A 27,977-nucleotide genomic window follows, 5' to 3' on the forward strand; every position below is an offset into this window, starting at 1 on the left:
GCAGGAATTGAGGATGGACTTTGGCTAAGGTAGATAGGCGGGTGCCACCTGGTAAACAAAGCACCTGCTTCCTGGTCAGTAACCTTTAGCAGACTCCAAGAAAAGGGAGACGTGGGGTTTCTAAGGTGAGGGGAGGCGAGAGAAAGAGGACCCTGTCCTCTCCTCTGGTGTCATGTCCCAAGAAGGCCTGCATCCTAGACAGAGCACACATCTCCTCAGGTGGGCTCAGGAGCCCCATCAGGTTCTCCCAGAGCAACCCCCCTGGTCCCTAGAGGGATTTGTCCTGGGACTGAGGGCCAAGGGATAGGCTTGTGAGGGGACAGTGCCTTAGGCACTCTAAAAAGAGGAAGAGTCATCCCCAGACAGAATTCCTACCCCAGCTGTCCAGTCCAGGCTGAGAATGGAGACAGGGACATGTCAGAGAACAGGAATCAGAGAGTCCATGAGCAGCTGCCTGGCTTCTCAGATTCAAACCTTATCTGGACTCATTCCCCTCCTGAGCCCCAGGCCAGTGCCTCGGACACAGGGACCAATTGGGAGTGCAATGAGATGCCCAGCGGACAGAGGAGTGAGAGGACCCCACGTGTGCCACCTCAGTCCCCCTATCTCTGAGCCAGAAAGTCCACAAACAGGGCCACACCCTGGGCAGCCACTTCCCAGGAGTTTCTGCCACTAAAAAAGAAGGTGGCTTTCCCCAACAAGTCGTGCTCTCCCATAGCCCTGGCACCTGGAGTCCCCACCTCAGATAAGAGGCTTCTGGGAGTTTGTTTACATCGTGACTCTTGGTTACAGTGAGGCCTCACCTGGCTCCTCGGAGCCCAGGCAGCAATCTTGACCCCCAGGAAACTTGTTTCCCAGGCCAAAACGGTGTGGGTGTTTGCTGTTCTCTTTGAGACAGACCCTAGAGAAGGCCTAGTGCTCAGGAGAGCAGTTCCTCACCATGGCCCAGGTGTGACCTTAGCAGCCATCTTGATGCAGCAGGACAATGTAAGCTCCTCACAGAGACTCCTCAGAGCCCTCAACTACCAGGCTCTCAGGGAGAGATGAGGCCTATAGGAGGATCCTTGAAGAGAAGAAACAGATGCTGTGTGCTGAAACTGCGTACGCACCCTAGGTGCCAGCTCAGCCAGCAGGCCTGGTGCCACATGGCCCGAGAGAGGGTGGAGGCCCTGGGAGCAGTGAGCTGTCACCCGTTCGTGGGAGGGCTGGCCCACCGTGCTGAGGATTGTGGGATGGGAAAATCAACTTGCAGACCCCCGGAAGCACAGGAGCAGAGTGAACAGTGGATTAGGTCAAAAGGGTCTAATTTCCTTTGACAAGCAAGCCTTGTGAAGGCCTTCTGGGCTGTGCCTATGAACTGCACCATTACCTCGTGTGCATTCTGTGTGGGCCTCACAGCCCTAGCAACCAAAGTAGGGCTGTCCCTTGGGTGGGAGCCCACACCAGAGCCAGGGACATGACAACTCTGTCACAAAGCTCCCAAAACACTTCTAGAGGAATTGATCTTCTCTCAAGCTTCTCTGCAATTTTTCTCCTGTCCTTTTCCTTCATATGTGTCTTTTCTCTCCCACTTCTAGCCCAGGGATACTTTTGATCATTGGTGCCATGGGGATGGATTACTTGACAAATTCAGACAGCAAACATTTACTCTCTAGCCAGGTGACAGGCACAGAGGTCGGTGCTATGGGCACAGACATTCAACCTGTACTATGTACAGCCTGTACTATGTGCCAGGCATGGCTCTAGACACTAGGGATATAGAAATGAATAAGATGAAGTCCCTGCTGTCATGAAACTCATATTCTAGTGAAGGCAGGCAACAAACAACAAGGAGAGTGTCATACTGTGATAACTATTCTGCAGAGAAATAAAATAGCATGATGTCATAGACAGTATGGAGGTAGCAACTTTAGATTTTGTGTTCAAAGAATATCTGTCTAAAGGAATGATATTTAACTTTCTAAATGACAGAAGGGGCAGCAATGTGCAAAACAGTGAAGAGCACTCCAGGCAGAGGGAATAACTAGTGCAAAGGTCTTGGGAAGAGAACAAACTCGGTGTGTTTAAGGAAAACGATTCTTGTGACTGCAGCATGGAAGCCAAGGGGGAGAATGATAGAAGATGCGGCCGGTAAGATAGGCAATGGTCAGATAATGTGGGGCATTTGGGGCTTGAGCGTATGCCAAGGGAATGGAGAGCCTTTGTATGATGATATGTATGGAGATGAAATGATTCAGTGTGCATTTTTAAATGCTCACTAGCTGCTGTTTGCAGATTGGACTGTGGTCTAGTCCAAGTCTTTCTGCAAGTGTGGAAGCAAGAAGACCATGGGGAGGCCAGTGTAGGAGGATGATCCTGGAGAGATGAACCAGGGTGGTGGTGGTATCAATGGAAAGAACAGGGAGTGGATCCAGGTAGAGTATGGAGCGGAAGCCAAACAGAGCTGAAGAATGGGAGAAAATATTTGCAAATCATATGTCTGATAAATGACTTGTATATAGAATATATAAAGAATGCTTAAAGCTCAATTATAAGAAGACAACACATTTTTTAATGGCCAGAAGATTTGAATGGCTATTTCACCAAAGAAGATATGCATATGGCAGATAAGCACATGAAAAGATGCTCAACATCAGTAGTCATTAAGGACATGCAAACTGAAACCACAATGAAATACCACTACACATCCACTAAGAAAGCTAAATGAAAAAGACTACACCAAGTATTGGCAATGATATGGAGCAGCTGGAATGCTCCTAAGCTGCTGACAGAATGTAAAATGATACAACTACCTTGGAAAACATTTTGGCATTTTCCTAGAAAGTTAAATATACACCTACCGTATAACCTAGGCTTTCCATTCCTAGGTATGTATGCAAAATAAATGAAAGTATGTGTTCACACAAAGACTTGTACATGAATATTTATTGCTGCTTAATTTGTAAAAGACAGAAACTGGAAACAACAAAAATGACCATTAATAAGAGAATGGATAAATAGATTGTAGCATATTTATACAGTGGAATACCACATGGCAGTAAAAAGGAATGAACTAGGTAACATAGAGTAAATATCCTCTTCCCTGTCTCTCCCAGTGAATGCAACATTAAAACCTAGACAAAATGCATGGAAGACTTTCAAGAGTAAATAGTAGCAGGTGAATTGGGGAAGAAAAGCAGAATTTGGAGTACCATTGAACTAGGGGTGAGTTTTCCATTTTCCCTCCAGTATTCCCTGGGCCAGACTCAAAGCATCCTGAAACCTGAAAGTGGGTAACTGGGCCACAGACAGTGAAAACTCTAGGAGAACCCTTCTAGTTCTGGTTTGAAGAATGGAAAAGGAACTCCTAATGCTAAGAGAGAGTGAGGAAATACCCCTTTAAAAATTTTTCTCCATTCTCTCATACCCCAGCCCCCTAACATTCCTGCTGCAGTCTGAGGCTTTCAGGCGCCTAAAACTCTGAGGGAGAGAAACCTTTGTTCTGATTGGAGGTGTATCAAGAGATCGGGACAAATCTAACTGCTCTCCTCTTTCATTTGCTCTCTCTTTCTCCATCCTTTTACCACTTAGCCCTGGATGCAGGAAGTACACAACAAAGCAAAGTAACTGAAACTCCAGGTTTTTGGCTAGAGAACCAAAAAGAGGAGCCCCAGAGAACACAAAAGTACCAAAGAGATTGTGGAGAAGGCAGCACTCAAGAGACTGACTCCATAAAGTTGTTTATGAACTCCTGGGCTCACCCCCAAGATGAGCATGCATGGATTTGATCCTAAGCAGCACACCAAAGACTTGAGAACTAAACTAAAGAATAAACCACCGTCTGTTCTCAGACTGACCGCTGGAGGGTGCACATACAGGACAGATCTAAACAGCACTGAAAAGCCTTTGAAAATGGAACTAACATTGAAACCACAATCCACAGTAGGCTGGTCAGAATTTGTGGCCTGAGCCCAATAGAGTCAATTGCCTGCTAAAATATAAATGTCAACATTCTCCATAGTATTAAAACAGGATCCAGAGTCTCATAAAATTCAAATGTCCAGTATTCAAAACAAAATTATTTGGCATACAAAGATCCAGTAAAATCTCAACTTGCATGGTAAAATATGATAAAAAAAAGGCCAACAGTGAGATATTGAAATTAAATGACAAAGATTTTAAAGTGCTATAATGAAAATGCTCTAAAAGGTAAAGGCTAACACTCTTGAAATAAGTGGAAAGATAGAAAGTCTTAACAAATAAATAAAAGATAAATAGAGAAACTAAAATTTTAGAACTTAAAAATATAAGAGCCAAAATCAAATACTAGATAAGCTCAGGAGCAGAACAGAGATGACAGAGGAGTCAGTAAGTAAGTAAACTTGAAGATAGGCCAGTACAAATTATCTAATCTGAGTAACAGTGAGAAAAAGATTTTTTAAAAAATGAATAGAGCCTCAAAGACAATACCAGAAAGTCTAACATTCATGTCATTGGAGTTCCATAAAGAGAGGAGGAAGAGTGCAGTGAAGACAAAAAATTTGAAGACATAATGACTGAAAACTTCCCAAATTTGGTAAAGGACATAAACCTACAGATTCAAAATCTCAGCAAGCCCCAAACAGGATAAACCAAAGAAATTCATGCCCATATGTATCATAATGAAACTGTTGAAAACTGAAGATACATACACACACACACATACACACCTGTATGTGTGCATTTCACTATATATTTCATTATATATTATATGTATTTATGGTATGTGAATATATTAAAAGATGTATATATTTTAATATATGTATGTGCATATTTCACTTTATTTATATCTGCCAGAAAAAAAAGTTTCATTGTGGAAACCAGAAGGAAGTGGATCACATCTTTAAAGTACAAGAGGAAAAGAACTATCAACCCAGAATTGGATACAATTCTGTATCCAGTAAAAATACCCTTCAGGAGTGAAAGTGAAATAAAAACATTTTCAGATGAAGGAAATCTAAGAGAATTCCTTGACAGCAGACCTGTTCTAAAATAATTTCCAAAAAAATTTCTTCAGACAGAAGGGAAATGAGGCCAGAAGTTAACTTGGAGTATCAGGAATGAAGGAAGACCAAAAGAATGGTAAAATCTGGTTAATTTAACATTCTACTCTTTTGCTCTTGAGTTCTTTAAAAAATGTTTTATGTTTAAAACAAAAATTATAACATTTTCTGATGGTGTTTTCAACGTATGTATATGTAATATATTAAAACTACAACAGAAGGAGGGGAGAGTAAAGGAAGCTACATGATGGTAAGTTTTTACATTCTGTTTAAAATGGTAAAATGTCTATTCTAAGCAGACCTGAAAAGGAAATATGTATATTGTATTGTAATCCCTAGAGCAATCACTAAAAAAAAGAGAGAGGTAATTACAAACACAACAGATGCATTTAAATGGAATGCTAAAAAAAAATGTTCAAACAATCCAAATATACTCAGGATAAAGGGAAGGGAAAACAGAAAACAAATAATAAAATCCCTAGACATAAATCCAACCATATCAGTAATTACATTAAGTATAAATGGTCTAGGAGTAATGTCAGCAAAAATGGAGGAGTAGGGAATTCCAAAAGCCTATCTCTACACAAAAGCAGCAGAGAAACTGGCAAAAACTGTCAGAATCAACTTTATTGGAACTCTGGATACTTACCAAAATTTTACATCAGCCAGAGAAATGCTTAATCAAGAAAAACAAAACAAAATGCTGAATCTTGGTAGGAGAATTTTGTGGTGTTTTAACTTACCCATTCCCCTCTCCCCAGCTTGGTGAGAGCCTTGAAGACAACAGCCTGAATTCCCAGTTTAGGTTCTCAGTACCAGAGGGAGCAGAATGGGCCCTGTTCTCAAGGAATTGTGGTTGTTTGTTTTGACCTATCTTTTCAAATACACATGGAACATTCTCAAGGAAAGATCATATGGTAGGACATAAAACAAGTCTTAGCAAATTTAAGAGGATTGAAATCATACCAAGTATCTTTTTGATCACAGTGGTATGAAACTAGAAATCAGCAACATGAGGAAAGCTGGAGACTCTACAAATTGTGGAAACTAAACAGCTCATTCCTGAACAACCAAAGGGTCAGAGAAGAAATCAAAAGAGAAATCAAAGAATATCTCAGAACAAATGAAAATAGAAACACAACTTACCAAAATATATGGGACACTGCAAAAGCAGTTCTGAGAGGGAAGTTTATAGTGATAAATGCTTACATTAAGAAATTAGAAAGATTGCAAATAAAAACCCAGCTTTTTACCTCAAGGAACTAGAAAAAGAAGAACAAATTAAGCCCAAAGTTAGCAGAAGGAAGGAAATAATGAAGATCAGAGTAGAAAAAAATGAAATACAGACCAGAAAAACAATAGTAAAGATCAATGAAACTAAGAACTGCTTTTTTAAAAAGATAAACAATTGACAAATCTTTATTGAGGCTAGTAGAAAAAAAGAGAAAAGACTCAAAATAAAAAATGAAAGAGGAGAGATAATAACTGACACTACAGAAACACATAAGATCATAAGAGACTACTATGAACAGTTATACACCAATAAATTAGATAACCTAGAAGAAAGGAATAATTTCTTAGAATCATACAACCTAGCAAGACTGAACCAGGAAGAAATAGCAAGTCTGAACAGGCCAATAATAAATAAGGAAGTTGAACCAGTAATGAAAAACCTCCCAATACAGAAAACTCGAGGGCAAGATGGCTTCACAGGAGAATTCTACCAGACATCTAAAGAAGAATTAATGCCAATCCTTCCCCAACTCTTCTCAAAAATGGAAGGGGAGGGACCACTCCCAAACTCATTCTATGAGGCCAGAATTACCCTGATACCAAAGCCAGGTAAGCATACTACAAGAAAAGAAAATTATAAACGAATATCCCTGGTGACCATAGATGCAAAAATTCTCAACAAAATATTAGCAAACTGAGCTGAGAACTTATTAGAAAGATTATATACCATGGCCAAGTGGGATTTATCCCTGGGATACAAGAATGGTTCAACAAATGTAAATCAATAAATGTGATATACCACATTAATAGAATGAAAGAAAGAATCATATGATCATCTCAATAGATGCAGAAAAGGCATTTGACAAACTGCAACATCCTTTCAGGATAAAAACCCTCAATAGATTGGGAATAGAAGGGACATACCTCATTGTAATAAAGGCCATATACAACAAACCCACAGCTAACATTATAATTAATGGAGAAAAATGGAAAGCTTTTCCTTTAAGATAAGGAACAAGATAAGCGGGCCCACTCTCACCACTCTTATTCAACGTAGTACTCTTAAGTACTAACTAGAGCAGTCAGGCAAAACAAAGAAATAAAAGGCATCCAAACTGGAAAGGAAGTAGTAAAATTATTGTATTTGCTGATTATATGATCTTATATATTGAAAATCCCCAAGACTCAACTTAAAAAATTATTGGATCTAATCAATGAATTTAGTAAAGTTGCAGGAAATAAAATCAATACAGAAGTTGCTTTTCTGGGACCTCCCTAGTGGTCCAGTGGGTAAGACTCTGCGCTCCCAATGCAGGGGGCCTGGGTTTGATCCCTGGTCAGGGAACTAGATCCCACATGCATGCAACTAAGAGTTTGCATGCCTCAACTAAGAAGTCCACATGCTGCAACTAAGAAGTCCGCATGCTGCAACTAAAGAACCCGCATGCCACAACGAAGATTGCGGGTGCCACAACTGAGACCTGGCACAGCCAAAATAAATAAATAAATATTTTTTTAAAAATTAAAAAAAAAGAAATCAGTTGCTTTTCTATACACTAACAATGAGACATCTGAGAAAGAAATAAAACTATCTCATTCACAATAGCATCAAAACAATAAAATAACTGCTCCTATGACAATTATATTGCAATATAAATGCATCAAACCAATATATTGTACACCTTAAACTTACACAATCTTGTGTTTCAAATATAACTCAATGAAAAATAATAAAAATTTTAAAACTTACTATAATGCTACTGTAATCAAAATAGTGTGGTATTGACAAAAGATAAATATATATGTATATCCAAATTTATACATATATATATTTGGAACAGAATTGAGAGTACTAAAACAAACACTTACATTTATAGTCAATTCATTTTTAATAAAGGTGCCAGGACAATTCAATTGTATTTTCAACAAATGGTGCTAGGACAATTGAATATCTATGTGCATGAAGAAGAATTTACATAATTACCTCATATAACACTCAAAAATTAACTCAAAATGGATCATAGCCAGAATTGTAAGAACTAAAGTTATAAAATGTTTAGAAGTAAACGTAGGAGAATATCTTTGTGACCTTGGATTAAGCAAAGATTTCTGAGCTACAATACCAAAAGCACAACCCATAAATGAAAAATTGACAAGTTAGACTTCAAAATGTAAAACTTTTGATTTTCAAAAGACATCATCGAGAAAATGAAAAGTTAAGCCATAGATTTGAAAATATTTGAAATCCTATATTGGATAAGACATATCTAAAATATATAAAGAACTCAAAAGGCAGAGACAAGAAAATAAAGAAATGAGACATGAGAGAACAAACAAAATGAACAAAAAAATGAAATGGCAGACTTAAGCAATAATATATCAATAATTACATCAAATGAAACTGTTTCAGCATCATTAATAGGTAAATGCAAATTAAAACTATGATGAGCTATCACTACACATCTATTAGAATGGTTAAAATAAAAAATATTGGCAAGACCAAGTGTTGGTGAGGAGGCGGAGCAACTGGAATTCTCATACGTTGCAGATGGAAATACAAAATGATATAGCCACTTTAGAAAACAATTTGGCAGTTTCTTATGTAGTTAAACATTCATTTATTATATCATCCAGCGATCCTACTTTTAGGTGTTTATCCTAGATAAATGAAGATGTATGTTCACACAAATACCTGTACACAAATGTTTATAGCAGCTCTATTTATAAGTGTGAAATACTGGAAGCAACTCAAATATGCAACAAGTGAATGGATAAACTCATGCATCCATTCAATGAAATACTACTCTTCAAAAAAAAAAGGAAGAGAGGGAGGGAGGAAGGGAGGGAGGGAGGAAGGGAGGGAAGGAGAGCGGGAGGGAGGAAGGGAGAAAAAAGAGAGAGAAATGAACACATGATTTGGGTGAATTTCTTAGTCATCATGCTGAGTAAAAGAAGCTGATCTCAAAAAGCTATGTGCTGCCTGATTCCATTAATATGACATTCTCGAAAAGGCAAAACTATGTTGATGGAGATCAGATCATTAGTTCCCAGAGGTTAGGGGCAGAGGAGTTGGAGATAGCATCAAGGATTTTTTTGTTCTGTATTCTGATTCTGTGGTGTTGGTAACTCACATATACCCATGTTAAAATTCATAGAACTGTTCACTAAAAAAAATTTTTTTGAACTGTATGTTAATTTAAAAATAAATCAAACAAGGAATAAACTACAGTTGACCCTTGAACAACACAAGGGTTAGGGATGCCGATTCCCCTATACAGTCAAAATCCGAATATAACTTTTGACTGCCCCAAAACTTGACTACTGATATCCTACTGTTGACTGGAAGCCTTAACAGATAACATAAACAGTCGATTAACACACACACACACACACACATTTTTTTTGGTTTGGCCGCGCCACGTGGCTTGCAGGATCCTAGTTCCCCAACCAGGGATTGAACCCGTGCCCCCTGCAGTGGAAGCACAGCGTCTTAACATTGGGCTGCCAGAGAATTCCCCAACACATATTTTCTATATGTATTATATACTGTATTCTTAGAAATAAGTAAGCTAGAGAAAAGAAAATGTTATTAAGAAAACAGTAAGGAAAAGAAAATACATTTACAGCACATATATGCATTTATTTTTAAAAATCTTCATTTAACTGGGTGCATTGCAGTTCAAACCCATGTTGTTCAAGGGTCAGCTGTATTGATATATACTACAGTATGGATAAATCCCAAAATAATTCTGCTCAGTCAAAGAAACCAGGCTGAGGATGATCCTATTTTTATAAAATTCTAGAGGATGCAAACTATAGTGAGAGAAAACAGACCCATGATTGCCTAGGGGAGGGGAGGCACAAAAAGAGTAGAGGAAGGGATTGCTAAGTGGTACAATGAAACTTTTGGGGGTGATTCATCTGTTCGCTATCTTGATTGTGATGATGGTTTCACAGGTGCATACAGATTCCAAACATTAAAAACTGTACACTTTAACTAAGTTCAGTTTCTCCTATGTTAATTATACCTCAGTAAAGTGGTAGAATAAAATGCAGTGGTTGCCCTCAAGGAGCACAGGGTCTGGTGACAAGGAAATTGAGTTTTGTAACCCAGAGTTACAGGAAAAGAAACTGTGGGAGCCCAAAGCTGGAGCACACCCCCACCCACCCCAGTCCGCACCCAACTTAGAAATCCTCCTGTAGCTGGCTACTGCTAACACTGTTTAACCTTTGCATCCACAGCCTGAGTGACAGAAAACACACGGCCAGCTGATGGTAAAGCTGAGCACTTGAGAAAACTTTTTCTCTTTTCAGAATGCTCTCCCAGCACTTATCTTTTGTCCTCATTCTGTATCCCAACCTACCATTCACAAGCTGTGGGACTTTGAGCAAGTTACTTAGCCTCTCTAATTCTCACTTTCCCCATGTATGAAAGATGGATAATTAAGTGCCCTCCTGGCAAAGTGAAAGACACCGAGGCTATAAAGTAACAACATATCCCCAACTAATGGAGGATACTTCTGGGAGGCTTTTGTCTTATACATTTGTGAATGTATATATTTTTTTACATCATGCCTGCAACACTTTTGTTGCTGAAAGAGAGAACTGCAGCTCTGGGACAGGACATCACAGTCCTAAGTAAGGTTGGGTACCTTCTCATTCCACTTACTTCCTAGGGCTGGGAGTGCCCCATTTTGGTTATGGATGGGGTGATGAGAAACTCCAGGAGCTCATTGATGGCAGAGCTGGGATTCCTGACACACCTAGCCCAGTGTTCTGACAACAAGGGCGGATCTTGGAGACCAAGGCCAGGGGGGAACCAGAAAAATTGTCACTTGAGGGCTGGAGGTGGGAGAGTAGGGGAGGTAGTTAAGTGGAAAGCTATTAAGAGCCACAGCGCACTGCATTCTAGAGGCAGGATGAGAAGGCAAGAGGGAGCGAATCAGCCATATTCATTACACGCATCCATCCCTGCATCCGTTCACTCTGCCGTCTGAAATTTGTAGATTGCCAGCACTGTGCTAGCATCTGAGGGATGAGTAGGGTAGGCCCCTTCCTCTGACGGAGCTAACACTGATATGAGCCTGAGGGATGAGGAGAGAAAAAGTGATGCTTGGACACAATTTTAATTGTCAGTGCATGTGGTTCTAACCATTGGCCAGAGTCACCCTTGTCCCCTGGATTTGTTCTTGCTGCCCATTGGGGCAGTGTTTAGGGTGGAGGTCAAAAAGCTGTGAGATGTGAAGTGGTCAAGAGAAGGACTTGAGACCAAAGATGGGTGGTGATCTCTGGATCCCTTAGGCCATTCAAGCTCAGGGTCCCACCTGACCTCTTTCCTTGACTGGACTCAGACCACTGCTGAGACTCAACTGGGTAGGCCCCCAGAAATCTAATGGCTCCTTCGCAGAAGACAGAACTCGGTCCAAGGACATGGCTCTGTCTACACCTGGGGAATGAGCCATTGGACATCAAGGTGGGGAAGGCTGGTGCTTGGCCTCAGAGGTGGGAACAGTGGGTTTTAGAATTAACATCTGTCAGCCACCAGAGGGCGGTGTTGGGGCATGTGAACGCCCCTGAAAACTGTGTAAACAGAGCTTGGCTTCCTTCAGCCTAGGCTTATGTGTCGGACAGGTTTCATTTGTTTTCTGATATGTCTTAAGCACCTTAAACTCTTAGGATGACTATATGTGCAGGGGCTTCAATGGCAGCCTTGCAGCCAGTCACAGTATTCAGTGTTAGTAGGAATTCTTGGGGAAATACCTGGATCAGACAGTAGAGGGAGCCGGGAAGCTGACATTGTGGGTCCCTGGGTGAAAATAGGAGCTGAGGTCCCAAAAGGGCTAGGAAATTGCTCTGTATTCGAAATGAACTGGAATTGGATGAGAAGGGATGGGGAGCTGGCAAGATGGCACAAAGTTGGAGATGAGGGGCATGAAAAAGGGGATGGAGAAGAGGAAAATCCACCACATGACTTCAAAGACCAGGAACACTAGTGTTCAGTTTGAGATTGCCTCTGTCATAGAGATCTGGGTGGCTGGTCAGCTTTGCTGTGTGAACAGGATTCAGTGGAAAGGGCTGCATTCTAGGAGCAGCACTCGTAGAGTATCTGGATAAACAGCAGGAGCAGGAACCCAGTGATGGTCATGCGAACACAAGCCCCTGGGACATGTGGCCACCTTGGCAAATGCTGCATGTGGGCAGATGGGAGTTGGAGGCTGCTCATCCAGGTCTCAGGAGCTGGATGAGCCTAGCATTCATCTGCGTTACACAAGAGGGCTCCAGGGCTATGAGGCAGCAGGTGGGGAGAAAGGAGGCAGGGACCCTAGGTCCAGAGAGGCCTACTACCTACAGAGAGGGTGGAATTCAAAGAGGGGGAGGGCTTTTCCAACAGAAAGTGGAGTTCAGATATGGATCCCAAGGGCAGGGAAGAAGCTGCAGGGAGTGGTCCCACTACAAGCCCTGCATGATGGGATTCTACCTCCTCCAGCCCATCCCACACTGTTCATCCTGTATCCCACGCAGACCCAAGTTCAAGCCACCAGCACTAGAGCAATAGCCTCCTAACTTATTTTCTTTATTAAACATTAGTACACTCATCTGTTTCTACACAGATGCAAGAGATCTTTTAAGAACATGTCAGGTAATGTCCCTCCTCTGCTTTAAACATTCAGTGAGTTCCCACAGTAGAAGAAATGCCAAGTCTTCTCATGGCCTGCATGGGCCCTCCCTTCCCTCCCTAGCCTTGTCTCCTGACCCTCAACTAATGTGCTCCAGCCACCTCTGTCTTCCTGCTGCTCCTCAGCCGCACCAAGTTCACACCACTTCAGGACTTTCACACTTGGTAGTCCTTCTGTTTGGCAGTCTCTTCCCCCAGACTTCCACAGAGCTGGCTCCTTTTCACCATTAGCACAGAGGCCTTCCCTGACATGTAAGGTGGCCCTTGCTCCCCAGCACCTCCCTGATCTCCCTCTGTCACATCAGTACCTAACCCTTATCACTACCTGAAATGGCCTTTGCTTATCCAGCGACTTCCTCCACTACGTTGTAAGCACCTTGTAGGCAAGGCCTTGCTGTCATCTTCACTACTAATCCTTTGTGGCTGGCACATAGAGGTGCTCAGCAAATATTTTTTGAAAGAATAAATGTTCAGTCAACTCTATACAGTAAGTTTGTTTATCACTTCCAATTTATAGAAAGGAAAACTGAGGCCTAGAAAGGTTAGTTAACTTACCCAGAGAATAGGCAGTAGAATTTCAACTTGGGTACCCTGACTTTCATACTTATACCTTGGCATGGGGTTATTTTCCTCCACCTTTGTCTGTTTTTCCTGGATAGCACTTACCACAGTTTATAGTTGTTTCATTTGCCTATTGTCTGACCTGTCTGCTGGTGTAATGCTGTAATGCTGCTAGAGCAGGCCTGTGTCCTGCTCCTTGCCATGTCACCAGTACTGAGAACAGTGGCACATCACAGGTGCTCGGTGAGTGTTTTCTGGGTGATGGATAAACAATCATGTGCCCAGACAAGGGAAGGATGGATGTGGAGGAATTGAGGGCACAGGTGGTGGCAGACATCCCCAGGCCCCAGCTGGAGTCGAAGCCCAGAGCCCAGCAGTGCCTTCACTGTGGTACAAGGCTTCTTTGGGGGCAGATGACGTGGCCTTGCTCACTCTTACAGCAAGAGGCACCTGCTCCATGAATCTTGAAACTTGGGGCCATTCCCCAACTAGGGGCCTGGGTTTGGCCTTTGCACCTGACCACAGCTGAGAGTCCAGCCTGTCCACTGGGGTGGTACCCAGGGTTCTGGGTGGATCTGTATAAACAGCCTTGCTTCCACTCATTACATCATGTCAGCACCTTTTTCAGCTTCTGAGAAACAGGAAGCACCATGATGTGTGGTGGGATTTGAAAGGATGATAAGAGACATAATCACATTTCTTTGCTTTGGGCATGGAGGGCTGGGGTTCCTGTTTCCTCTGACACTAATGCATCACCTTTTCCCTTAAGCCAGAATTCTGGAGGATGAAGACTGTGGAAAATACGCTTTAGGGGGAAAAAGAAGAGCAAGGGGGTAAGAGCTTTAGAATTATTATTATGAAATGTATCAAACATACAAAATAAAATAAAATAAAATGTACATGGACAGTTTAAAGCTTAACAAAATAAAAACCCATGTGCCCACCACCCTATCCCCGTGAAGATGTCTCTTCTATAGCATCCCACTCCATCCCCACCAGAGATAACCACTGTCTTGATTTTTTGGTTAATTATTTCTTTGCTGTTCTTTATAGTTTTATCACATATGTAAACATCCTCAAATTATTTATGATTGTATTTTGCTGACTTTTGACCTTTTCATAAATGGGATCATGTTGGGTATATTTAAAACCGACCTTTATTGCTCAACAAAATGTTTTCAGATTCATCCATGTTGACCCATGTAGCTATACGTTCATTTACTGTATTTACTGTAATCTGGTGAATGAATAAACAACAATTTATTTATCTACTGGTGGATATTTACGTTTTCCCCCCAATTTTAGCAATTAAAAACAATAATTCAAAAAGGACATTAGACAAATAATAAGGAAATCTGAATAAGGTATAGACTTTAATTAATAATAACATATCAGTATTTGTTCATCAATGTGACAAATGTACATTTCTTATATAAGATGTTAATAAGAGGGGAAATTGGGTGTGGAGTACTCTGTACTCTCCTCACAATTTTTCTGTAAATCTAAAATTATTCTAAAATAAAAAGATTTATTTAAAAAAACCCAGTGCTGTTATGAACATACTTGCTTATAGCTCCTGATGTACACATGTAAGAATTTCTTTAGAATACACAGTAGATTGAAATTCTGGGTCAAAGAGTACATGCATCTTCCATTTTACTAGGTACTACATTTCAGAAGTACCAGTTTACTGTCCTGCTTACACTTATACTTTACAATGTGTAAGAATTCCTTTTACTTCACATCCTGGGCGAGACTTGTAATATCTGACTTTTTCATTTTTGCCAGTCTGGTGGGTGTGAAATGTTATCTCATTGTGGTTTAATTTTGCATTTCCCTGACTACTAACAAGGTTGAACATCTCTTTATGTTTATTGGCCATCTGTGTTTCCTGTTCTGAGAAATGCTTATTCATGTCATTTACCTTTTTTTTCCTAGTGGGTTATTTATCTTTTTCTTATTGATTATGAGGACTTTGTTACATGTTCTGGAAACTAATCCTTTGTCTTTTATACATGATACAAATATTTGTCCTAGATTGTGGCTTGTCTTTTCACTCTGCTTATGGTAATTTTGAGGAATGTTGACTATCCGTCTTCTCCTTAATAATCTGTACTTTGGGGGTTTATTTACGAAGTCCTTCTGTTGGCACTGGAGAGCTTCTGTTTGCTCCTTCAGACCCTCTCCCACCCCTTCTTTAACCTTTCCCAAGTCCTGGGAGGCAGAGACCTGTGTGGACTACGTTAATGACTTCTTTGCTCACGGGCTCCCCATTGGGTTTGGCTGGGAGCTCAGTCAAGTCAGGGTACATGTCCTCCCAGCTCTCTCCTTGCAAGGTTGCTGCATGCTGGCTGTGTCCCTTGACTGAGTGTCCCAGCTCCTACCAGTGGCCCTCTCCACACAGCCCTCTGGAGCTCAGAGTTTCAGTAACTATTCCCTCTTCTGTTACAGCTCCTGTGATTAGCCCCAGAGGACTGCATTTTCCCTCGTGGTTTTCCTATACCCTGTTCTCACTTTTATAATGGTCCCTTTATTAAGTAAACTCTCCTCAAGTTGCCTAACATGAGTGTTCCAGCTGTTTCCTGCTGGATATGCCCACCCCAAGGTCGTATTTTTTGTTAGTTATTTGTTGGTCTACCTCTCTCCCCAGGATTTCACAACCTTGGCACTATTGGCGTTTGAATGCAATAATTCTTTGTTGTGGGAGCTGACCTGTGTAGTGTAGGATGTTTAGTAGCATCCTGGCCTTTACCCACTAGATTATGGTAGCATCCCCTCCGTCCTCTCCAGCTGTAACAACCAAAAGTTGCCAAATGTTCCCTGGGGGAAAAATCGCCCTCTGTTGAGAACCACTGCTCTACCCCATGTCAGTATCAGACTGACCTAGCTATTAAAGCCTGGTATCTAGTGGGGCAAGTTCTCTCTCTGTGATCTCCCTCTTTAGGATTGCAGTGGCTGTTCTTAGACTCTCATTCTTTCATGGACATTTTAGAATCAACTAAGTAAGTACCATGAAAAAAACTATTGGGATTTTGATAGAAGTTGCATTGAATTTTTAGATCAGGTTCCAAATTATGGTATTGAGTTTTCATATGCATAAACATAGTAGATCTCTTCATTTGTTAAGATCCTTTAAAAATGTCTTTCAGTAAAATTTTAAATTTTCTCTCATATTTTGTTAGATTTATTCTTTGGCACCTTATATTTTTGTAAGTATTATAGGTGATATCTTCTTTAAACTTGCATTTCTATTTGTTGGTGATGTGTAATAATATAATTGATTTTGCATATTGATCCAGCAATTTGCTGAAGTCTTGTTCCTTATAATCATTTGACTGACTTTATCTTCTTTTGGGTTTTATTTTTGTCATATTGTATCATTTGCATATATACATACATATATATGTATATATGTGTATGTATGTATGAGTTTTGTGTCTTCTGTTACAATCCTCATATTTATTAGTACTACTTATAAAATCTGATTGCAAAGTCCAGGACCATCAGTCACAGTTTTTAACAGAAATGGAGTTAACGTTATCCAGGGCCACCACTTGCCCATATAAAGCCTTTGTGCAAACTGGAAGAAAAAGCCTCTTCCTCAAGATACTTTACTCCTGTCTGGTAGGAAATCCTCATGATACGTATTCAAATCTGCAATGGTTATGGTGTAAATGGTGCTCCCTGGGATTGTGCAGGGCACATACAGTGGTCCTGCAGGCATTCTTGCATTGTCCTTGCTTTCAGAGGAATGCTTTTACATGTCACCATCGAGCACAGTATTTGCTGTAAGCTTATCAGCTTAAAGAAGTTCCTTTCTATTTCAGCTTTGCTAAACGTAGTTATAATAAATGGATTTTAAATTTCAGTAATTTTTTTTTGCATTGATATAATGTGATTTATCTCTTTAATTGGTTAATGTAGTAAATTATATTAATAGATTTTCTAATATTGAATCTTGAATTCCTGGAATAAACTCAAGTTAGTTTATTATGTAATATCTTTTTATACATGCTGGATTTGAATTAATAACATTTGTTTACAGTTTTTGCATCCATGTTCATGAGTGAGTATAGGATCATAATTTTCTATTCTTATACAATCCCCTTCTGATTTTATTATAATATATATTAGCTTCATAACATGAATTGTAAAATATTCCATTTTATTCTCTGGAAATGTTTATATATGTTTGGAATTACATATGACTTGAAAGTTTGTGGAGACTTACCTATAGAACTATCTGGCCTTTGTGTATTCTTTGTGGGAAGATTTTAAATGATTGATTGAATTTCTTTAACGGTTATAGAACCCTTCTGATTTTCTTTGCCTTCTTACATCAGTTTTGGGAATTCCTGTTTGTACTGGACACATGTTTGTGTGCCTTCTCAGAGCTTCTCCCCTTCACTTGCAGACGTAGATGAAATGCCACACGGTGTGGAATGAGGTCTGGCTTCTTATGTGGCTGCTGATGACTGGGTGATATGGTTTGGAAGTTCAGGGAAGTAAGCTCCTGTGGAGTAAACCTTGAAAAATGGGGTATGGGAGAGAAAAGGGAGTCTGGCATATCAATTCCTCTCTCCTTTGCCCTTTCTCTGCACTGTTCTAAGGTATACTTTCTCCTTTCAGCACTTCTGCAGCAATTCCATGAGACAAGCAAACGTACCTGCTGAGACCTGCTATGCTTCTTCCTGCCTCCGTGTGATGTTGTGGCCAGTATATCACATCACATTGCTTCACTTCTTTCTCCCCTCACTTCCCCCTTTTCCTCAGCCTCACCAACCTAGGCTTATACAGTAAGTCCCTTACATACAAATGAGTTCCATTCGGAGAGCATGTTCGTAAGTCCAATTTGATCGTAAGTCCAATAAATTTAGCTTAGGTACCCAACTAACACAATCTACTATATAGTACTGTACTGTAACAGGTTTATAATACTTTTCACACAAATAATACATAACAAACAAACAAACACAAAAAATAAAACATTTTTAATCTTACAGTACAGTACCTTGAAAAGTACAGCAGTACAGTACAACAGCTGGCATACAGGGGCACGGTCGCATCTTTGAAAGTTCACAACTTGAAGGTTCGTATGTTGGGGACTTACTGTAACTCCCAAATAAAGTGTCAGCACTTCAATCCTTGCCTCAGGCTCTGCTTTCTGAGGAGACCTGGGCTATGACAATCGGTATCAGGTGTAATGAACCCTTGGGATGAAATTTTGGAGTTGGATCGCTCACCTCTCTAGAGTAATAGGAACCTACTGCTGAGAATAAGTAGGTTGGCAATTATTTATTTATTTATTTATTTTTGGTGGCTCTGCGCGGCTTGCAGGATCTTAGTTCTCAATCAGGGATCAAACCCATGCCCCATGCAGTGGAAGCGCAGAGTCCTAACCACTGGACCACCCGGGAAGTCCTGGCAATAACTTCTGCCATGCAGTGGCTTTCAGATGTCTTAAGCTTTAAACTTTGGTTAATTTGGGTGAAGGGCAGATGGAGAGCAAGGCAATGGCAGTTACAGTGGCTGGGACTTATGGGAACCATGTTAATTATTATATAAGGATTGCAGAATACACTGACTCTTCTGACAGCACTGGAGACCTTACCAAACGAGAATGATAGGCTCAGGGCACTCTAATTCCACTTTAAGATATGCTCCGAATACTAGGATATGTCTATGGCAACTTTATAGCAGACCCTTATCTCCTACAGCCATAAGGCAGACTGAGCTGAAAATTAGGCTCAGGGTCTGATTATTTGCAGGTCTTTGTAGCACTTCAAGGGAGAATAGTTGTGTACCTTTGACATTCTTCTTTATCAAAGTTGGGGCTCTTATAGGGAAAGAGTAAGACCATGAGACCTGTGATAGGAAATTTTGGATGGGAAAACCTGAGACTCTTGAAAGCCCCAGTTTTTCTGAGGCCTCCTTAACTGGCATAAGCAGCCCTTTCCCCATTACCAGAGTAGAGTAGCTTCTCCTTGCTTGGAGACAGACTAATTATTTCTCCTGAAACATATGCTTCACATGATGACATTTGTTCTCCTTGTGACCCTCCCTCAACATCCCTCACTGCCTCTGGGCTAATAATCACAGTCAGATCTCAGATAGCCTGTATCAATTAGGGCCCAGTCAGGAGACAAAAGCTATACCAGTTACTTTAATAGAGAGAATTGAATATAAATAACTGTTAGGCAGGCATTTGAAAATGAGAAAAGCAAAAAGGGAAAAATATATGTACCACATCTTCTTTATCGATTCCTCTGTTGATGGACATTTAGGTTGCTTCCATGTCCTGGCTATTGTAAATAGTGCTGCAGTGAACATTGGGTACATGTATCTTTTGGAATTATGGTTTTCTCTTCAATAAGTGGTGCTGGGAAAACTGGACAGCTACGTGTAAAATTAGAACACTCCCTAACACCATACACAAAAATAAACTCAAAATGGATTAAAAACCTAAGTGTAAGGCTGGATACTGTAAAACTCTTAGAGGAAAACATAGGAAGAACACTCTTTGACATAAATCACAGCAAGATCTTTTGTGACCCACCTCCTAGAGTAATGAAAATAAAAACAAAAATAAACAAATGGGACCTAATGAAACTTAAAAGCTTTTGCACAGCAAAGGAAACCATAAAAAAGACAAAAAGACAACCCTCAGAATGGGAGAAAATATTTGCAAACGAAGCAACTGACAAGGGATTAATCTCCAAAATATACAAACAGCTCATGCAGCTCAATATCAAAAAAAAAAACAAACAACCCAATCAAAATATGGGCCGAAGACCTAAATAGACTTTTCTCCAAAGAAGATATACAGATGGCCAAGAGGCACATGAAAAGATGCTCAACATCACTAATTATTAGAGAAATGGAAATCAAAACTACAATGAGGTGGGCTTCCCTGGTGGCGCAGTGGTTAAGAATCCACCTGCCAATGCAGGGGACACGGTTTCAAGCCCTGGTCCAGGAAGATCCCACATAATGCAGAGCAACTAAGCCCGTGAGCCACAACTACTGAGCCCGTGTGCCACAACTACTGAAGCCCATGTGCCTAGAGCCTGTGCTCCGCAACAAGAGAAGCCACCACAATGAGAAGCCTGTGCATTGCAACGAAGAGTAGCCCCCGCTCACCGCAACTAGAGAAAGCTGGCGTGCAGCAACAAAGACCCAACGCAGCCAATAAATAAATAAATAAATAAATAAATAAATTTATTAAAAGAAAAAGACTACAATGAGGTACCACCTCACACTGGTCAGAATGGCCATCATCAAAAAATCTACAAACAATAAATGCTGGAGAGGGTGTGGAGAAAAGGGAACCCTCTCACACCATTGGTGGGAATGTAAATTGATACAGCCACTATGGAGAACAGTATGGAGGTTCCTTAAAAAACTATTGCAGCACTATTTACAATAGCCAGGACATGGAAGCAACCTAAATATCCAGCAACAGAGGAATGGATAAAGAAGATGTGGTACATATATACACTGGAATATTACTCAGCCATAAAAAGGAACAAAATTGTGCCATTTGCAGAGACGTGGATGGACCTAGAGACTGTCATACAGAGTGAAGTAAGTCAGAAAGAGAAAAACAAATATCGTATATTAACGCATATATGTGGAATTTAGAAAAATGGTACAGATGAACCTATGTGCAAAGCAGAAATAGAGACACAGAAGTCCAGAACAAATGTATGGACACCAAGGGGGTAGGGGGTGGAATGGATTGGGACATTGGGATTGACATATGTACACTACTGTGTATGAAGTAGTTGGCTGGTGAGTGACTACTGTATAGCACAGGGACAAAAAAAGAGAAGGTACAGTCTGTTTGCAGGACATATATTAAGTTAACCTTAAAAATGCATTCCAATACACATTAATAAGTGCAGACAAATACTGTTTGATTCCACTTATATGAGGTACCTAGAATAGTCAAATTCATAGAGTCAGAAAGTACGTTGGTAGATACCAGGGGAGGGGAGGGGGGAGGAGGAATGGAGAGTTAGTGTTTAAAGGGGACAGAGTTTCAGTTTAGGAAGGTGAAAAATTTGGGAGATGGATTGATGGTGAGAGTTGCACAACAATGTGAATGTACTTAGTGCCACTGAACCGTACAGTTAAATATGGTTAAAATAGTATGTTTTATATTATGTGACTTTTACCACAATAAAAAAACATTTTTTAAAAAAGGGAACAGGGAGGGCTTCCCTGGTGGCGCAGTGGTTAAGAATCCACCTGCCAATGCAGGGGACACGGGTTCAAGCCCTGTTCCAGGAAGATCCCACGTGCTGCGGAGCAACTAAGCCCATGTGCCACAACTACTGAGCCTGCGTGCTGCAACTACTGAAGCCAGTGCGCCTAGAGCCCATGCTCCGCAACAAGAGAAGCCACCACAATGAGAAGCCCGCGCACCACAACGAAGAGTAGCCCCTGCTTGCTGCAACTAGAGAAAGCCCACGCACAGCAGCGAAGATCCAGCACAGACAAAAATAAATAAATAAATAAACAAAATAAAAAGGGAACAATAAGGTATTTGATGAAGCTAGCAACTGTGGGAAGCAGTTACCACCTGTATGGCTGGGGATCAAAGGGAAAGGGTTAACAATATTAAAACCTAGTACCTTGGAGGGCCTGAAACTCAGACCTCTGAGAAGGGGGCACTGCCCCACTGGTGGTAGTATTTCTGAGCTCAGGAAATGGGTTTATGGGAATGGGATCCAGACCTCTGAGGGGGTGCTGATTGGCTGATGCTGCGGTCCCAGAGGGAAATGAGGTTGTGCTGAGGTTGGTTCTATGAATATGGGAAAAACTGCAAACTGTAATCAGTTGCTGCTACTTGAACAAACTGTTGCTGCCAGGGTTAACCTTAGGGTTAGGAATAAGAATATTAAAGGCAGGAGTAGGAAACAAAAATAAGGAATAGGAAGCAAACAGAAAGGAGCAAGTCCCTTCTTCCTCCAGCCTCCTAGTCTAGCTTCTGCTATTGACAGATTCTAACAGAGAAACAGCTGGCAAAGGAGAAATTGGTTTGCAGCACCCCAGTTCCAGCAGAGTATAGAAAGTAGGTTTGAAGCTGAGAGGCAATAGCTTTAAAACTGACATACAGTCTTGGCAAGGAAGTGAAAGGCCTGCAGGAACTCACTAATATGTACTGTCAGAATCCAGAGCATAGTGGTCCTGAGGCTATTTGTCTAGAAGAACATAAGAGTTGAGTAGGTTTGAATTCATTGACATGGGGGCTACTCACTGACTCAGGATTTAATGTTTTGGCAAGAACACCTAGAGCTAATCTTGACAGTTTGCTGGAATGGCTCTTTGAAACCTGACCCTGATGATGGCGTACAGAATATGAAATGGAGGTGCCAGAACTTCCTTTCTGTGGTGTTGAAGCTCTGACTACGTTCCCTAGAGGGCACAGAGAACACTCCTTCACTAACACAGCAAGGGATGCACTAGTGAGGAGAAACAGGCATCATTGCATAGCTTGGTAGTGGATGTTCTCTGTAAGCTGGGTTGAAGGTGGGGGATACTTCCATTGACTCCCTAATATCAATGGGCATGATGGGATCCCTAGAATGGCAGTGGCCAGGTTGGGGGCACTTAATCATCAGAGAAAAGGTGGGCATAATTACTACAATTGGCAGCAAGGCTATAGTGGCAACCAGGGTGCCTTGATCTTTGACGCTTAAGGATTTATAGTGATGGCTGTTACCTTAAGTTGTTCCTAGAGGCAAGAAAGGTGGATAATCAACATGCTATTCAATGTCCAGTCGTCCCTCAGACCTAGACCAGCTTGCACAAACTAGCCCTCTGGCTAAGAACAATTAAGAAAGCTGTTTTTAAATAGATTTAAAAATCTATTTTAAAAATCAGAGAGCTAACAAGGCAGTGAAGACTTAAGATACTAAGGTCCTAGAGAGAAGGAAACTTAGAAGTGAGCCTGACATGGCATAGCTTTTGCCTTGAGGCATTTACTGACCAGTAAGCATTGGTCTAGAGGTTGAGGAGCTGAGCCACAGAGAAGCTGACAGAAAAGCTGTGGCTGAGGGACTGGACTGTGGATAAAGCAGAGTTTTAGGCGGTCTCATGGGTAAAGAGGAACAAAAATGGAAGTTCAGTGCCCACCAGGTAGGTGGGGTTCCTGTAAATACTGCCAGGTTTTCAGTTGGGACCCCTGAAGATTTATACTCTCAGAATAATAACTAACTTAAAATAAACCAGTCTGTTAAAACCAAAGCCCAGCTTTCTATCACCCATCTCAGACTAAATTAAGATGGCCTGTCCTTATGCTAAAGTGAAATAAATCATTTCTGGAAGAAAATAATATCATCCTGTATAAAATAGTAACTGGGTAATTCCTTCTTGCATTTCAGACCTTCCTTCTGAGATGATTTTTCTCCTTCCAGAGGTGCAATCTATCAAAGTTCTTTTAGTGAGAGTTTATTGGTTTATCCCGGTTTTTATTCCTCTTAAAATGTTTTTAGCCTATTTTAAAATGGGCAAAAGACATGAATAACACCTCACCAAAGAAGAGGTACAGATGGCAAATAAGCATATGAAAAATGCTCAACATCCTCTGTCATTATGGAATTGCAAATTAAAATAACAAGATACCACTACACATCTCTTAGAATGGCCAAACTCCAAAACACCAAGTGCTAGAAGGATGTAGAGCAACAGGAACTCTCATTCATTGCTGGTGAGAATGCAAAATGATACAGTGACTTTGTTTTTGGTTTTGTTTTTCTTCCAGTTTTATTGAGTGTAATTGACATACAGCACTGTATAAGTTTAAGGTGTACGGCATAATGGTTTGACTTCCATACATCATGAAATGATTATCACAATAAGTTTAGTGAAATCCATCATCTCACATAGATACAAAATTAAAGAAATAGGAAAAAAATTTTTCCCTTGGCATGAGAACTCTTAGGGTCTACTCTCTTAACAACTTTCATACATAATGTACAGCAGTGTTAATTATATTTATCATGTTATACATTACACCCCTAGTACTTATTTATCTAATAACTCGAAGTTTGTACCTTTTGATTACCTTCATCCAATTCCCCCTGCCCCCAGTACAGCCACTTTGGAAGACAGTTTGGCATTTTCTAATAAAAACTAATACAGTCCAACAATCATGCTCCTTGGTATTTAGATAAATGAGTTGAAAATGTATATCCACACAAAAACCTGCACACAAATATTTACAGCAGCTTTATTTATAATTGCCAAAACTTAGAAACAACCAAGATGTTTTTCACTAGATGAACGGATAAATAATTGTGGTACATCCAGATAATGGAATATTATTCAGCACTAAAAAGAAATGAACTATCAAACTATGAAAAGACACGGAGGAACCTTAAATGCATATTACTAAGTGAAAGAAGCCAATCTGGAAAGGGTACATACTGTGTGATTCCAACCATATGACATTTGGAAAATGTAAAACTATGGAAACAGTAACAATATTAGTGATTTCCAGGGCTTAGGAGGGAGGGAGGGATGAAAAGGTGGAGCCAGGAGATTTTTAGGGCAGTGAAAGTATTCTGTATGACACTATAATGGCAGATGCATGTTATTATACAATTGCCAAAACTCATAAAACATACAACACCAAGAGTGAACCCTAATGTAAACTTCGGGTGATAATGATAAGCAGTATAGGTTCATAGATCATAACAACTGTACCACTCTGGTGGGAAATGTGGATAGTGGCGGAGGCTGTGCATGTGTAGGGTCAGAGAGTATATGGGAAATCTGTACTTTCTGTTCAATTTTGCTATGAACCTAAAACTGCCCTAAAAAATAAACTCAATTTTTAAAAAATGTTTTTAGTTCATCCTTATTTTTGAAGGAAATTTTCACTGATCATAGAATTCTAGGTTAACAGTTTTTTCTAGCATTTTGAATGTAACATTGTGCTGTTTCTGGGCTTTAATTTTTTGCTGTTGAGAAATTAGCTCTCACTCTAATTATATATCCTTTGTAGGCAATCTATCTTTTCTCTCTGGCTGCTCTTAAGGTTTTTTTCCCCTTTGGTGTTTTAGGCTTTTACTATATGTATCTAGGTATTGGTTTCTTTTAATTTATCCTGCTTGATTCACTAGATGTCCTGAAGCCATGGATTGGTGTTTTCATCAACAGTGGAAAACTCTCAGCCATTGTCTCCTCATATATTTCCTCTTCCCCATTCTCTTTGCTCTTTCTGGAACTCTGAGTAGTTGCACGTGAGATGTTCTCATTTTATCCTCAGTATCTCCTACGGCTCTTCCTATGGGTGCTGGGGATCCAGAGGAATGGCTGCTCAGCTCTGTTTCATAAGCAGCACTGAGAATGGATTGCAGAGTAGAAGGATGGGAAGCCATCTGGCATTTGCCTTGGATTTTGTTTGGGGTCACCTATAATAGGGAACTTTCTCAGTGAGAAATATTCACCAGGACTTGGGCCCACAGGGGAGTACAGCTTCTGGCTCTGGGGCTGGGCACATACCAGGGTGCCATGAGGTTCACCTGATCTGCCTGAGAGGCCCTCACAGAAGCTACTTTGTGGGAATGTCCATGATGCACTACATCAGAAAAACCCTGGGGCCTCCCGAGTTGGTTTTTCCACACATGTGTCAGCACTTTGTTTTTCAGATGTACAGCCTGCTGTTTCAAAATTCTGTGGATTCCTAAAATGGAGGGAACATGGGATCTGTCTGCTCCTCGTGGAGGTAAGCCTCTGTATCATCCCAGATGCTAGAGGAAAATGTTTCTTTTTAATGTGTATTATGGACTGAATTGTATTCTCCAAAATTTGTATGTTGAAGCCCTAATGCCTGGTACCTCAGAATGTGACTGAACTTAGAGACAGGGCTTTTAAAGGGGTAAATAAGTTGGTCAGCCATCTTTTCTACTTTACTGATTTCTTAAGGTCAAGAGAATATGACTTCCTCAGAAATTAAGGGAGGGAAAAAAAAAATTATGGGGGGTTTGGAATGAGACATACCAGGGTTTGAATCCCAGCTGTATCACTTATTAGCTGTGTGACCTTGGCCAATAATTTAACCTCTCTGAACCTTTGATTCCATATCATAAAAAAAGAATAATTTTATCTCACATTGGCTTGTGATGAGAATTAATTGAGATAGTGATATAAAATGTCTAAGAAAGTCCTAACCACAGTAAACGGTCAGTAGACGGTAGTTTGGTTCCCCCCCTTGACAAAACATTGGAACATTGCGAACATCTGTTGAGGGTCTATTGTGTTAGATATTAGTGTTACTCTTTAATATGTCTGACTCTCCTCTCTTTCTGAGCACATGAGAGAATTGTATTTCCCCCCGCCCCTCGAAGTTATTCATGGCACTGTGACTTGATCTAACCAATGTGATTTAAGTGGAAGTTTTTTTTTTTAATTAATTAATTAATTAATTTATTTATGGCTGTGTTGGGTCTTCGTTTCTGTGCGAGGGCTTTCTCCAGTTGCGGCAAGCGGGGGCCACTCTTCATCGCGGTGCGCGGGCCCCTCACTATCGCGGCCTCTCCCGTTGCGGAGCACAGGCTCCAGACGCGCAGGCTCAGCAGTTGTGGCTCACGGGCCCAGCTGCTCCGCGGCATGTGGGATCCTCTCGGACCAGGGCTCGAACCTGCGTCCCCTGCACTGGCAGGCAGACTCTCAACCACTGCGCCACCAGGGAAGCCCAAGTGGAAGTTTTTAAGAACTGAGGTGTGATTCTCCAAGGGAATGGCAACAGCAATTGCTGACATGGCAGTACCATAGGATGGAAGCATCCTGGAACACTGAGCCAACACGTGGAGGACAGCTGCTCTGCAGGGCACACCCATAGTGTGATTAAGAAAGAGACTTTTGTTGTGTCCTTCTGCTGGGATTCAGAGGTGATTTATTACTATAGCATCATCTAGATGATTCTGACTGATACATATTCAGAGTTGTATAAGGTGGATCTGAAAATACTACAATATAAAAACAAGAGCTCTGATAGAGGAATGTCCAAAGTAATGCAGGACACCTAATACTGCTGGGAGTAATAGCCAGGGAGAGAATCAAAGAGGAGGTAGTATTGGAGCCAGACTGTAAGAGCCAAGTTAGAGGGATGGATGAAAACATTCAAAGGGCAATTGCATGTTCCCCACGTGGGAAAAGACAGATGTACTGAGACAGTGTGGGCAAAGGCACAGAGGTGTAAAAACTCCTGGGTATTCTGGGAAGAATAAGAGCTAGCATACCCTACAGAACTTCTCCCCAGTTTTCCACGTAGAACATTTCTTCATAGAACATATAGGCCTTTCAGGACTTCCCTGGCGGTCCAGTGGTTAAGAATCTGTCTTCCAATGCAGGGGACTCAGGTTTGATCCCTGGTCGGGGAACTAAGATCCCACGTGCCACGGGGCAACTACTGAGCCCACACACCACAAGTAGAGAGGCTGCGAGCCGCAGCTACAGAGTCCACATGCTCTGGA

At 40.9% G+C, this 27,977-nt stretch overlaps 1 protein-coding gene across 1 annotated transcript in view; it reads left to right on the top strand.

The window, feature by feature from the left end:
- The window catches only part of RAD50 (RAD50 double strand break repair protein), a 159,005-nt gene that overhangs the window by 4,454 nt on the left and 126,574 nt on the right, over positions 1 to 27,977 (top strand). The window contains exon 2 of the mRNA XM_068535850.1: positions 26,151 to 26,227. Coding sequence (XP_068391951.1) covers positions 26,151 to 26,227 — 77 coding nt within the window. The remainder of the gene's footprint in view (positions 1 to 26,150; positions 26,228 to 27,977) is intronic.

This window comes from Eschrichtius robustus, chromosome 2 (genome assembly GCF_028021215.1).
Source record: "Eschrichtius robustus isolate mEscRob2 chromosome 2, mEscRob2.pri, whole genome shotgun sequence".
Lineage (NCBI taxonomy): Eukaryota > Metazoa > Chordata > Mammalia > Artiodactyla > Eschrichtiidae > Eschrichtius > Eschrichtius robustus.